Raw genomic sequence first — 15309 nt, 5'->3', positions numbered from 1 at the left:
ACTATAGCTTCTTCATTTCTGCCCACCCTACAAGTGAAAATGGGCATAGAGAGGAGGATGGGAGAGCCTAGCATGCCAGTAGGGAGAAGGCAGCAGGGGGCCCTGATCAGCAGCAGAGAAGTCAGGGTGTTGGGGTGGAGGTGGAGCTCCTGGGGCAGTAAAGGACTGTCTTGTCCTTACTCAGACAAGCCAAGTTCATTCCAACCTCAGGGCTTTTGTACTTGCTGTTCCTGAAGCTGAGTCATCATTACTCAGAGCAAAAGTCACCTTAGCAGAGGGGCCTTCCGGGGCCCAGCCCACCCAAAGTTGCCCCAGCCCTCCCTCACGTACTCTCTAGAACATCACACTGTTTTACTGGCATCATAGCTCTTCTGATGTTATCTCCTTTGACCATTAATTCACGTGCTAGTTGTCTTGTTTTAATACCAGATTGTAACTCCCTGAGAGCAGGGACCCTGTCGGTCACGCTAACCATAGTATTCTTAGTCTTAGTACTTGGCAGGTAGTAGGGGTTCAATAACTACTTTTTTGAATAAATGAATAAATGTGTGAGTCAATGATATAGGCTGGGAACTACATGCATTCAAATGAGATGACTAGGGGTGCCTGGGTGGTTCAACCAGCTGAGCGTCAGACTCTTGATTTCAGCTCAGGTCATGATTTCGAGGTTCATGGGTTTGGGCCCCATGTGGGGCTCTGTGCTGACAGTGTGGAGCCTGCTTGGGATTTTCTCTTTCTCTCTCTCTCTCTCTCTCTCTCTCTCTCTCCCTGTCTCTCCCTCCCTCTCTCAAAATTAAAAATAAAATAAAATAAATGAGATGACTACAAAAAAGCTTTTTAAAATTAGTTTGGATTAGGGTTTTTAAACTCAGATGCTGTAGGTGCAAGACCAACTATGTAAAGAAGTCACATAGACCATTGCTAAGATGATAAATAGTAGGAAAAACAGCCCCAGTGTTGGAGATACAATAGGACACAGTGGAGGCTGTGGCAAACTGTATCTGAGGGCCTCATCTCAATAGGGCAGCTATCACTTCAGCTCCAGCCATTTGTGGCCACAGGAGAATGTGGGTCTGGTGTTCCCAGATCTTCTGATTGTTCAGGGGAATCCAGAAATCCGATTTTTACATAAAATTTCCAGTTTTTAAATGCAAACAACAAATATGTTTTTTTTTTTAACCAAAACCATCATGGTAACCCTATACAAAACTGGACAGGGTCTGCAGACCTCCTGTCTGAGACCTGGTTTGTGTATACTATCCTAAGATCTCCCCGGAGCCTGATTCATCAGTCTCCCCAGCCCCCACACCAGCCTCCGTACGGGAGGTCACTGAGTTAGCCAATCCCTCTCCACTGACACTGGACTCTGCCTTGGCTTCGGGTCATGCTCAGGAGGAACATCGTGGTGACTGAAGGCAAATGAGCACCCCAGCAGAGAGCCGTGCAAACAGTCCTCTGACAACTCACCTTGAATCTCTCTGCTGCAGACTTGGAATTTGCGAGACCTTTTATTGCAAAGGGCACAAAGAACACTGAGAGCCGCATGGGATTCATGGTGGCTATCACTGTGAAGGCCTGTATGAAGAGGGGAGTAGGCGGTGAGCGTCACATCCCTGTTCTGCTCTCTCTGCTCCCTAAAGCCTCATCCCTGAGCCAGAAACCACAGAGCCAGACCCTACAGCTTCTGACAGGCAGATCCTTCACTTGTCAGGGGCCAAGCCAGTATTTTGGGGATACTGGAAAAAGTGGAGAAGGAGCACTCATCTTAAGATCTCCATGTCTGTAGGCCTGGCTCCTGTGTAGCTTGGTACTGGTTGATTCTGCAAACTTCGGTCAGGTCCCCTCCCCCAACAAGCTCAGTGTTCCGATTGGCATAGTACCAAAATCATGAAGTGAGCACAGGAACAAAGTTGAGGAAACACTAAGAAAGTATATGTGAGTTTGTCTACTGTCAATGAGGTTTGATACTATTATTGCTATTACAATCATATTTATTCTTCCTTGCCTTAGATATTGTATTCTTTTCTAATATTCAAAATCTCCCTGCACTTCAAGCCTAATCCATGTCTCACTCTGTCCTGGAGACTTTTCCTGACTACAGCAGACCATCTTCAGCTCTCAGGATCCCAGAATGTGACCCCTAGTACCTTGGGGACCTTCCAATCTGTGCCCCACCTCTACTCCTTTCTTCATCCTTCACTGTGTGAGTGCAGTGTGGCCCTAAACTCCTGCTGAGAGTTTTCCTTATAAAAGCCGCTGCATCCACCCTCAGACCTTCAGGGGTGCTTCTCTGGTGTGCCTGGGCCAAGTAGGGGTGCCTGCTGTCTGGAGCACAAATAAGTCCTTGGCTGCAGACTCTCAAATGCTCCCTATCTTGTTTTGGATGCAGTGTCCTGCCCCAAGCCCCATCTGGATTCCCGCTCTCCCAAAGCAGCACCCTGACTTTTCTCCTCAGAGAACTGGGATTCCACCCTAAAAGGCAACTGCTACTTTTCTGGGCCAGGGTCAGACCACAAAGACAAGGCAGAATAAGCTCTAGCTTTCCTTTTAAAGCATATTTTCAGGGCTCCATTTTGGATTTGAAGAAACTCCTTAATTTAGGATTCTCAAGGTATGTAAGCAGAATCATTGGGGCTTTTACAGCACCTTCCACCTCCCTTGCATCCCCGGATGACTTTATCATCCCTCCCTCCCACAGTTGCTACTGAAGGTATGTCAGTTTCTCAGACAGGTTGAGATGGAAGAAAGTTTGAGCATCCTAAAAGTCTAGAAAGTCAAAATCAACACCAATGATCTATTTGCAAAACCTTCAGATCTTTGAAGGGCATGGTCTATGAAACAACACCCAAGAAAATTCCCCATCAGTATGGGAGGAAAACAAAGCATCCCAAGCACTTACTAGTGAAATTGTGAGTTTCCTTTGTAAATACGTGTGGATGAGGAACATCACTGTTGTGGCTGCTGTAGGGGCTACATACAAGGCTGCAGTGGTCAGGCTCTGGATGACCCCAGACTTCTCCAATAGTTTCCTTTCCTTCCTTCTGAGGTCTGAGAGATTAAAACCCCAATGCACTGGAATTAACCATAACAACATTCTCTAGAGCTTTGAACAGCCCCCAGAGCATGAAAGAACTCCCCAAAAGGTGAGACGCTTGGCCCACCATGACATCCCAAGGCTCAGAACAGAAAACCAGATTTTCTGTACCTTTAATTATTTTTTCAAATGGTTTCTCCCATGCATACATTTTAATCAGCTTGATGCAGGTGAGAACTTCACTGGTCACACAGATGCGCTGGTCACTGACCTCAGATGTGTGATTGTGTATCTTGACAATCTTTCTGTTCAGGAACACCTGCAGTCAGAATGCAGCAAGAGCTTCTTTCGACAAGGGCAGGAGAGTTCAGCCCAGCAGAAGTATGGCAACCAGGAGTATGCCCAAAGGTAAAATCCAGATGTGGATTGAATACCTGAGTTTGATTCTGCACTGTTTGAATCCATTGTGACTCTACAGATTCCAGGGCCCTGCTGAAGATTTTCCAATGGAAACCTCTCCATTGTGCCTGAGAGCACCTGCCTCCCACATCCTAGGGGTGTTTCTCTCCTGTGTACCAAGCTAACTAAACAAATATTACTGTGGCTAACTAAACAAATATTACTCCTTTGCCTTTGGAAACCCTAAACCTGCCAACAGTTACAATCACCTTTTGGTCAGAATATCTACACTGGGGGAGGAAAACAATTGATTTCAATAATTCAGAGCACACATAACACGAGTCACTTCCTGTTTTTCCCAATTTTATTTCACCTGAATCTTTGTCAGCAAATTTGCTTCCCTTCCCCCATTATACTGTGCTCAGGCAAATGTTCAATGCTATCCAGGCTAGTCCATTACCACATTCTAGGTAGAAGAGAAGGAACAAAAACCTAACATGGAGGATATCTACTAAGGAAAGTCTGTGAGGCAGATAAACCCTCCCAGAAGCCTACAAGATGGACTTGGCATGTCGTATTCACCTCTTATTTCTTTGGCCAACCTTGTGATCAGAGAATGGTTTGAGGCAGAAATTGAAGCTGAAACTTAACCACAATGGAATGAATATTCAGTAAGAGTCAATACTTCCCCTCAGGAGTACCCCAGCTTCCAGAGCCCTGGGAGTTCTGCGGGGATATCCAACATCAAATGGATGTCAAAGAAAGACATTACCTCCACTAGTAAAATCAGGAGGTAGAAAACAGTGGCGGAGAGCGTAGTGGGTCCAAGAATGAGGTAGGAGGTGACAGTGCAGGCAATCAGCAACGAGCAGATGAGACAGACCAGGGGGCCATAGTACACCCCTTCAAACAGGTAGTTTACGTCGCTGGCGAAGAAACCGATGGCCTGTAAGACAGCAAGCCCGTGAGCATAGGTATCACCATGCCAGGTGCCACACTGCCCATGCAAGGGGCTACACTGCCCGTGACAGCAAGGCTTGAGAGGCAAGGTGGTAAAGGCAGAAACACCAATCTCCCCTGCTACTTTCTGTGTAACCCTGGACCAGTAACTATACCACTCTGAGCCTTAGCCTCTTCACCTGTGAAGCTGGAATAATTATACCCACTTCATATGGTTGTTGTGAGAACGTCAATGAAATATAAAGGATCTGCACACATAGACTGTGCTCAATAAAAGTTATATTTTACCATACTATTGCTACTATTTCTAATATCCAGATTCCCCAGAGATTTGCTTCTAGTCTCCTAGCCTATTTTATTCATTCTAATAAATGAATTATTATGAATCATTACTAGTAATAATAATGGCTGAATTTTTTTAACGTTTATTTATTTTTGAGACAGAGAGAGACAGAGCATGAACGGGGGAGGGTCAGAGAGAGGGAGACACAGAATCCGAAACAGGCGCCAGGCTCCGAGCTGTCAGCACAGAGCCCGACGCGGGGCTCAAACTCAGGGACCGCGAGATCATGACCTGAGCCGAAGTCGGCCCCTCAACCGATGAGCCACCCAGGCACCCCAATGGCTGAATTTTTTAAGGCAGGAACTAATTCTTTTTATCTTTCTTTTTTATTTTTTGCTATAGAATCTTCTGTCCACTTCCCTGCTCCCCAATATATACTGCCCAGTCCAGCTGTAACATAAAAGCTGACATTCCAAATCAAGAAATATTTAAGGACCCAAATCATGAATGTCTTTCAGAATGAGCAATCTGAATGTCTTAAAATGTGATTTCCTTTTAACTTTAAACTGACCTCCTTCCAGTTCCCAGGATGTGCCCCAGGCTGAATCTTTAAAAAAGGATGAAAGTGTATGAGAAGCATAGCCCCTAGTATAGCCACTTTAGAAAGGAGTTTCACAGTATCTTTTAAAGTTAATAATTGCACAAACCCCATGACTTGGCTATTTTATTTCTCTGTTGAGAAACACTTGCATGTGCTAGAGGAAACGCACGCAAGAATATCCAATACAGCTGTGCTTATAGCAGCAAAACCCTGGACACACCTTAAATGTCCATTGGTGGGGAAAAGCTAAAGCATCCACTCAAAGTGTATCAGATAATATTGGGTCTTGGAGCAAACTGGTCAGAGTTTATGTCCCAGATCTGTCATTTACTAGCTGTGGAGCCAAAGACACATTACCCAGTCTCTCTAAGCCTTGTTGCCTATCAGTAAAATGGGGATAATAATACAACCTACTCCATAGCATTGATGTGACAACTGATGAGATAGTGCATATAAAACACTTAATTTTGGCATATTGAAAATGCTATATTAATGCTATATTAAATCATTACCTTGTATACCTTGGACGAATACAATGTTATGTGTCAGTTGTATCTCAATAAAAATGGGGAAAAAAGAAAGTGCCACAATTCTAAGTAAGCATCACTGAAAGAGAATGGGGAAGATCTATATGTGTGAACATGGAAAGCTAAGACATAATGAGGAGGGAAGAAAAGCTACAAAACAGCACAATGTAGTGCCCCTGACATAAAAACTCACCCAAGGGGCACCTGGCTGCCTCAGTCCGTTAAGCATCTGACTCTTGATCTTGGCTCAGGTCATGATCTCACAGTTCGTGATTTGGAGCCCTGACTTGGGCTCTTCACTGACCGTATGGAACATGCCTGGGACTCTCTCTCCCTCTCTCTCTGCCCCTCCCCCACTCATGCACTCATTCTCTCTCTCTCTCTCTCTCTCTCTCTAAAAATAAATAAATGAACTTAAAAAAAAAAACTCACCCAAAAAATTGTATCATACATTTTCTATTGGTAAAACCAAGTGGCAGAACCCTGTGTAAAATATAGTATCCTTTATATTAAAAGGACACACACACACACAGGGGCGCCTACATGGCTCAGTCAATTGAACATCCAACTCTTGATCTGGGCTCAGGTTTGTGAATTCAAGTCCCACATCAGGCTCTGTGCTGATGGTGCAGAGCCTGCTTGGAATTCTCCCCCTCTCTCTGCCCCTCCCCTGCTTGTGTAATCACGCTCTCTCTCACTCTCTCTCGCTCTCTCAAAATACATAAATAAATAAACTTAAAACACACACACCCAAGATACAGTATGTCTTCCATGGGTAACTTGCATGTGTACCTAAATGCACTTTAAAAAGTCTAGAAGGACACAAGCCAAATTGATAATGGTGGTCACCTCCAGGCATAAGGGAAGTGACTGGGCCCAGGGAGTCATCTATTCTATTTTGTGCCCAAGGAGAACATATGCAGGTGTTTTTTAAATTATTTTTAAAGTGAAATTTATGGAAACAACTCTAGGATTCCTCAGGTGAGCAGCTACATCCATCTCCACTTCTGAGTGGGCTGTCTTGTCTTATGTTCTGTGAGGCTGTTTGGGGAAATCGGCCTTGCACACAGCAGGTGCTCGGAACAGAGGCACATGGAAAAGGAAAGAGAGCTGGCCTCAATGTGGAAGGTCTCCTTGGCAAGGCAGGTAGGTGCCCTGGTTCAGAGCCTGAACCCTGCAGCCAGGCTCTGCTGCTTACCAATCACGTGACCTTGCACAAGTTTCCTACTCCCTCCTTGCCTCAGTTTCTACCTCTGTGACAATGAGAACAATAACAGAAACTACCACATAAGAGTGTTGTCAGAGGACTGACTGAACTAATGAGGTAAAGCCCTGGGGTCAACGTCTGGCTTAGTGGAAGTTAGCAATTACTATGATGAGTCTCCCAAGATCAGTAGGGAGAAGGACTGCCATGGATTTCGACTTCAGTCAAATGCAGGACAACAGGGAGCCCCCATGCTCAAGGCCTAACAGAAATTAGTAATACAATCTAACACTTCTAAAACACTGTCCCCTTCCTACATGCTTTGTATGTACTAACTCATTTAATCCTATGAGACAACAATCCTGTAAGGCGGGTCTTATTATTATTCTACAGCTTCAGAGAGACTGCATGGAACCTTGCCTAAGGTTCCAAGACTAAAAAAATGGTGAAGAATAATGGTAACAATGATAACAAATACCTTATATTTGCTATTGAGTTTAGAAAAAGATCCACCTGGCAGTGGTCAATTTAGCAGACATTGTTTTGGACATCTGTCCTGTGTAATTCAAACATTGGCATTTTGAGGGATAGAGCAGTGAATCTGAAAGGGTTTATGTCTTTGAAGGGGGCTCATACAGGGCAGCCAGATTTGTGCTTGGTGGGAGTAGACAGTGGGGTTTAGCAATTTTGTCGTGAAGGAGAGGACACCTTAATGGGGCTTTGAAGGATGAATGGGATTATAGAAGGGTAGGGGTGACGTGAAAAACGTTGCCTGGAGGTAGAAATGCCTGGTGTGTTTGAGAACTGTAGGTTAAGCCAGGCCTGGCCAAAGGGAAGAAACCAACCTGGGGATGGAGGAGTGGAGACAAAAGTAGGTGAGGTTGGACAGTTGCTGATGCCAGATGGCAAAGGGAATAAGTCAAAGAAGCACTGCCTGTTCCAAAAATTCAAATGTTTGTTCGTTTTCCTTTTTTTTTTTTTTTAAGTGGGCTTCACACCCAGTGCGGAGCCCAACGTGGGGTTTGAACTCACGACCCTGAAATCAAGACCCGAGATCATGAGTCAAAAGCTTAACTGAGGGAGCCACCCAGGTGTCCCATCAAATGTCTGTTTGAATATAAAAGCAATCCATGCTCCTCCAGGCAACCGTAAGCAACTGAAAAATAGGGAACATGAAATTAATATATAAAGTTCCAATACTCCCATGACTGAGGGTCATAAGTTGGAGCATCTTTTTCTAATCTCTGTTGTTTGTTTGTTTGTTTGTTAGGAGAGCAAGAGCAGGGAACTGGTAACCAGGCAGCTCTAAGTACTCCTCTTTCACAGACAAGAATTAACACGCTGAGAGATAATCTACAATCGCTCCTCCCTTGGTTTCCCTGAGCATGTCCCTCCCTTACCCTCCTCCCCAGGCTGGGTGAGGGGATACACTTTCCAGTGTGCTTAAACTGAGGATTGGTGTCTTTCTGTTCACTGCTGTATCCTCAGGGCCTAGAACAGAGTAGACCTCAGTAACTATGGGTTCAATAAATCTCTTTCAAGTCCTCTCAATGGAAGTGGCATCCCCCTGGGTTACCGTTGACCTGTTCTTGTCTCCAGAGGTAATTCTTGGTGATTATCGACACTCATCCTAGGAATTATTTCTTTTCTCTTTATTCCTCATTTTCTAACTCCTTTTCCTCCCTCTCCCCACCCCCAGAGCAGGGATGTCTGGAGGAAGGCTAGGCAAGCATGGTCTCCAGTATCCAGTCCCAGACACTCACCTCTCCTGTGGTGATGTGTGTTAGAGACTTAAATTGCATTAGTTTCTGAAAGGCAAAGGAGAAAACAGCAGAACGAAACCTGATGCCTGTGCGCTGGTTGAAGACCCAGCAGGAACACAGACACAGGGACTTCATGCACTCAATGAGAAAGAGGGCAAAGCAGAGGCCTACTCCATAGGCAATACTCCCCGACTGCTTTTCAGAATATTCCAGGATCTTTGGTATAACCAGCATCTAGAAGGAAACAGGAGTTTGAATTATTCAGACTTCTCCATCCTTTCAGGCATAATAAACATGGGCTGTGTGTGAGGTCCTCAGGTCAAGACTGGGAGCTTATTAAATGACCCAAACTGTGGCACCTGGGTAGCTCAGTCAGTTAAGCATCTGACTTCAGTTCAGGCCATGATCTTGCAGTTCGTGAGTTTGAATCCTGCATTGGGCTCCTGTGCTGACAACTCAGAGCCTAGAGCCTGCTTCAGATTCTGGGTCTCCCTCTTTCTCTCTGCTCCTCCCCTGCTGTGCTCTCTTGGTCTCTCTCTCTCTCTCTCTCTCTCTCTCTCTCTCTCTCAAAAATAAAATAAAATAAAAACTTTTAAAAATGATCAAAACTAACTGAAACATAACCTTGCTCTCAAGCTCACAGTCCCCTTGGAGGAGACAGGAGTTGAACAGACCCAGATCTGAATCCTGGCTCTGCCACCTCATAGCTTGGTCTGACAGGAAACAGAACACACACCCAAAAGGTGTAACTCAGGAGCTGATGAAGTGACTATTTATGAAGGTGTGGGCAGAATTTGGGAAATCCAATAAGGAATGGCAGAACACATGAAGCTAGTGACAGCAGGGAACTGTTACCTTCCAGACCTGGAGGGACAGGGTAGAGTTAGGTCACTGGAATCCAGAAGGAGAAAGTCATACACAAAGGGCTCCTCCCAGAAGTCTGGTCCCCAACCTCCAGTGTCAGGGAAGGAGGCAGTCAGAGAAATAAATATCCTGCCTTCACTTTCTCCTTCCCTGCAGTCTCCTTTTGTAGTCTTCCATTGGTCCAACCCAACCAGAAGCCAGAGGGCAGGGGGACCCCATTAATGTGATCCATACAGGCCATGCATTAGGGGCACAGGGCAGCACGGGCAATGGTGGAAGATGGAGCTAGAGGGACAAATGAAGAATATCCAGCACACTGTCACCTAGTCATATATCTCTGTGTGTCATCAGCTGTTGTTCCTTCCTGACCTACATCCGTTCTCCTCTTAGCTGGTAATAGCACTCCCGTTTTCATCTGGAAAGACTTGCACCTGTCCCATGGCATGCAGTCCAGGCCAGATTGTCAAAGAGCCCTATGCTCTGCTGGCTAACTGGTGAGCATGTGACCCCAGCTGGGACAATGGGACTTACTCTCTGCACTTAGAATCTTGGCCTGAAGACCTGGAGGACAGGAAATAAAGCTAGTTCATCCCAACCATGGTACATTGGTCCTCCATTAGTTCCTGCCACCTACATTCCCAGAGCTGCTCAGCCATTTCTCAAAGCAGCTAGCTCATACTGAGTCAGGCTGTGTTCTAAGTGCTTTATATATTTATCTCATTTAAATTCACCCTGAGAGGGGCGCCTGGGTGGCGCAGTCGGTTAAGCGTCCGACTTCAGCCAGGTCACGATCTCGCGGTCCGTGAGTTCGAGCCCCGCCTCAGGCTCTGGGCTGACAGCTCAGAGCCTGGAGCCTGTTTCGGATTCTGTGTCTCCCTCTCTCTCTGCCCCTCCCCCGTTCATGCTCTGTCTCTCTCTGTCCCAAAAATAAATAAAAAACATTGAAAAAAAAATTTTTAAAAAAATAAATTCACCCTGAGAGGCAGGTAATGTTATGCCATCCAATTTATACATGGAGGTTTCCATGAGGTCAACCACTAAGAGTGTCTTGGGGTTCCTTGAAGAAACTAAGACACAGAGAAGATAAACACATTACCTAAAGTCACCCAGCAATTAAGTGGCAGGGCCAAGGTTCGAACCCAAGCGATGGCTGCAGAACTCACACTCCTGGGTGCCTGGGTGGCTCAGTCGGTTAAACTTTGGCTCAAGTCAAGATCTCATGGTATTCATGAGTTCTAGCCCCACATCAGGCTCTCTGCTGTCAATGCAGAGCCCACTTCAGATCCTCTGTCTCCCTCTCTCTCTGCCCCTCCCCAGCTTGCATGCATGTGCACTCTCTCCCTCTCTCAAAAATAAACATTAAAACAAACAAACAAAAAGAATTCACATTCCTAACTACTAGCTCTACTGCCTCCAAAAGTTCTTTATCTTCTGAGTAGCAGTTGAGAGGCAAACTGTCCCCAACTCCTGGTGTGGACTTGAAATTGCCAATTTCTTTTTTTTCCCCTTTTATGTTTATTTATTTTGGAGAGAGACAGAGACAAAGTGTGAGCAGGGGAAGGGCAGAGAGAGAGGGGAACACAGAATCCAAAGTAGGCTCCTGGCTCTGAGCTGTCAGCACAGAGCCAGACACAGGGCTCAAACTCACAAACCATGAGATCATGACCCGAGCTGAAGTCGGGCGCTTAACCAACTGAGCCACCCAGGCACCCCTAACGTGCTAATTTCTAAAGCCTGGAGTCCCCCAAACCTCATGAAGTCAGCTACTTACCGGCCCTAGCACGCTCATGGCAGAGAAGCAGCAACACAGAAATACATCCAAAATAGCCCTTGTTCTTTGAAACCTCATCATCACTCGGAGCACTGAAGCTTTTTCAATGCCATGCTTTGAGACTTCTTCTTCCCAAAGGAGGCAGAGCCTTGAAAAGAGGAAAAGTGAACCAAGTGAAGTTTCTTTGCATATGTCACCCACATGTCATATGTCTTGCAAGCCTGGGAGCTTTGTTACAGAAGTTTTCAAACTTCACAAAAGTAGAGAGGACATAGGGAATCTCCGTAAATACCCATTCCCATTTCAAGAATGATTGATATATGACATTAGTGTTTCCTCTCTCTTCCTGTTTGTCTTTTTTTTTTTTTTTTTGGCTGGAGAATTTCAAGCAAATCCCAGACATATCATTTCATCTATAAATGCTTCAGGATGTATCTGTTCCAGATAAGGCCTTTAAAAAACCCTACAGCGACCTTATAGTAGTTATTAATTAATGATTATTAATTATTATAGCTATTAATTATTATATATGAATATAATATATTAATTACATATATTAATAAAATTCCTTAATGGCATTTAATACACAGTCTTTTTCAAATTTCTCTAATTACATCAAAAACACATTTTTATAGTCAGTCTGCCTAAGATCCAAACAAGGTCCACACATTGCATTTAATTATTTTTTTAAAAGTAGGCTCAACACCCAGCGTGGAGCAAAACATGGAGCTTGAACTCACAACCTTGAAATCAAGACCTGAGGGGAGATCAAGAGTTAGATGCCTAACTGACTGAGCCACCCAGGCATTCACACACATTGCATTTAAAAGACAAATCTGATAGATTTCTTGCATCTCATTTTAACCTGTAGCAGTTTCCCCTTCTCTGCACGTTCTGCCATTTGTTTGTTGAAGAAATTGGATCATTTATCCCATAGAATTTCCCACATTCTGGGTGTGACTGATTACATCCCTGTCTTGTCTAATATGACCTTCTATGCTCTGTATCTATTAAATTCTTAGTTAGATCTAGAGGCTTAATGAAATTCAGAATTCAGGTCAGCTGACAAAAATATTTAATAGGTGATGTAGTGTACCTCTTTTGCATAACATTAGAAGACACAGGGTCAGCTGTCCCATTATTAGTAATGTTCAGGGTATCAGTGGATTAAGTTGTATCAGCCTGACTCATTCACCGCCATTCATTCCTCATCATTGATGACCATTGCCTAGATCCACTTCCATTAGTGCTGGCAAAATTGTGATTTCTAATTCTGGCATTCCTTCTGTATGTAGTAGTTTGAATTTTTCTATAAAAAATAACTTTATCTCACCAACTATTTTGTTATCCTGGAATACATTTAGTTGAGGAAATAGCCTAAGACTTCGAATAATGTCACTCTTTTTTTTATACACAGATTAAGATTCATAAAACCCAAAACTATGACCTCCACTTATTTCAAAGCCCCCTAAAGGGTGACCCAATGTTGGGCCACCTAATTGAAAGTGCCCTTAGGGGCACCTAGGTGGCTCACTCAGTTAAGTGTCTGACTTCTGCTCAGGTCATAATCTCATGATTCATAATTTCGAGCCCTGCATCGGGCTCTCTGTTGTCAGCATGGAGCCTGCTTCAGATCCTCAGTCCCCCTCTCTGTTTTCCTCTCCCCCCCAAAAACTAAATAAACATTTTAATTAATTAATTAACTCAAGTTTAAGAGAAACTTAAAAAAAATAGATAAATAAATATAAAAATGTGCCCTTATTTTGCCAATCTGAGTGAATGATGTCTAGGCTGTCTGTGTGACACCAGCAACACAAGAACACCAAAAACATTTCTTTGGAGGAAAAAATTGAAAAGCAATGTTTCAAGAAAGCATCAAAGAAGTTATCATGACAGAAATTAAGAATTTTGTTGACTCTCTCTTATTTCTCTTTTATTTTGTATTATATTTGATACAGGAGCTGGTGACTGGAAAATAGCCATTGTGGTGCTTACAGCTTCCAGAGTCTTAATGTGGCCCAGGATGCCTCCCACACATCCACAGTCCAGCCTCTCAGCTGCAATCATCATGTTGGCACGTGCCCTTTTACTTCCTGGCTCCTGCTCCATCATGTTCCACTCTCTGGAAGGCAATGACCACTGCCCATAGTGAGAACATCAAGGACTATGCCCAGGGGCTCCAGGACTACTTACAGAGCAGGAGCATGGAGAGCCAACTTTTGTGCTCAGGGCCTGAGAGCAGCACTGCTTATTCATGTTATGTCACTAAGGCTCTCATGGCAGGCAGTTCTAGTACTTTCTACCCTTCACTCCTATAGCCACGGACACTTGTGCCCAGCCTAAAGCCAGAAGGAAACAAACATCATGAGAATTTTCCTGTCCTACCTTCCCTCACCTGCTATCAAAACTCTAGGCTGCTTTTTCCTCCCTGAATTTATAAAACAACTGTCCTATCCCATGCCCATCTGTGTGGGCCAGATAACTTGGGGGGTCTGGGCCCTAGGTAAGTAAAGCAAAAATGACACCCATATGTGTTAGAGGATTTCATTATTCATGGGCCAAACTTTGGGGCCACCTCCCTTCATTCCAGCTCTATCCCCACATGTAACCCAATCCACAGAGATAAAAAGCTCTGGAGTTTGTTCCACTTTGACTAAACAAATCCAAGTTTCCCCATAGCCTGCTCTCAACTCTCTTAGCAACTGTATCAATTTCTCACCATGATTACCAGATTCAAAAGACTTGGTTTCAGGGGCATCTGGGTGGCTTAGTCGGTTAAGCGTCCGACTTTGACTCAGGTAATGATCTCATGGTTCATGGGTCCAATCCCCGTGTCGGGCTCTATGCTGACAGCTCGGAGCCTGGAGTCTGCTTCCAACTCTGTGTCTCCCTCTCTCTCTGCCTCTCCCCCCTCTCTCAAAAATAAACAAACATTAAGGTAAATTAAGAAAAAAATCTTCAAAAGACATGGTTTCAAACTTCACCTCCTCCATTCATTAACTATGATTCAAGGAACATAATTTTGCTTCTCTGAGTTTTCAGTTTCTTCAAGTGTAAATGGGGGAAATCGCATCTTTCCTATTTACTTCATAACCCTTTTGTAATGGTCATGGGAGGTGCTGGATGGGCAAATGAGAAATACGAATTGTGATAGTAATAATGAAGGTGATGGTGGTGACAATGGTGGCTCTGCTGCTGTGGCTGATGTGAGTGGTAGTGACGATTGATGGCTGGCAGTTTGTCAGCAAATCCTCACAGAAGTCAAAGTAGTTCTCCTGAAGGACTAGGGAAGATGCACCCCAGAACCCTGCTGGTTCAGTGGTGAACACAGAGAAAGAAGTTTCTGTAAAGGTGTGAATGCGTGGATAATTATTTAAAAAAAAAAAATCCCAAAGTGGAGTGATTTGTAAAAAAGTATTGGTGGATGCTTTCATGTGAGTTATAGAACAAAAACGGCAGAATCAGTGAGCCCTAAGTGAATAGACATAGATCAGGAGATCCTGTGCTCATAATGGTCACAGAAGGACAAACACACACTTTGGTTGTCTATTATGCACCAGGCATTTTTCCAGGTGCTTCATATTGAATTTACCATCTCTTTTGATTCTTACAACAATTCTGTGAAGGACCATGAGATAAATTTTATAATCCTTTATTTTATACATAAAGACACAGGGTCTTGGAAAGGGTAAATGACTTGCCTGACATCATAGCGGGTAGCCAGTGAGATTCTGATCAACATCTGGCATTATGCAAGAGGTTGGTGTTCCTTGAAGACTTTTTTTTTTCTTTACTGAATAATTCCAAGAAGCAATGGGTCAAAGTTAAACTAGTTTCTGTTTTCCCAGTGACTTAAGTACTTTAATTTGCTTTGTAAACAAATCTCTGAGACCTGGCAATAAG

At 44.1% G+C, this 15309-nt stretch overlaps 1 protein-coding gene across 1 annotated transcript in view; it reads right to left on the bottom strand.

The window, feature by feature from the left end:
- ABCC11 (ATP binding cassette subfamily C member 11) overlaps positions 1–15309 on the bottom strand; it is a 69278-nt gene that overhangs the window by 39222 nt on the left and 14747 nt on the right. The window contains exons 5-10 of the mRNA XM_030298640.1: positions 11407–11554; positions 8772–9005; positions 4206–4379; positions 3206–3353; positions 2900–3048; positions 1468–1575 (exon numbers count right to left, since the gene is read on the bottom strand). Of these exons, the coding sequence (XP_030154500.1) occupies positions 1468–1575; positions 2900–3048; positions 3206–3353; positions 4206–4379; positions 8772–9005; positions 11407–11554 (961 nt within the window). The remainder of the gene's footprint in view (positions 1–1467; positions 1576–2899; positions 3049–3205; positions 3354–4205; positions 4380–8771; positions 9006–11406; positions 11555–15309) is intronic.

The sequence above is a fragment of the Lynx canadensis genome, chromosome E2 (assembly GCF_007474595.2).
Source record: "Lynx canadensis isolate LIC74 chromosome E2, mLynCan4.pri.v2, whole genome shotgun sequence".
Lineage (NCBI taxonomy): Eukaryota > Metazoa > Chordata > Mammalia > Carnivora > Felidae > Lynx > Lynx canadensis.
Note: the sequence above shows the minus strand (reverse complement) of the source record. Positions and strands in the feature narration are given on the sequence as shown.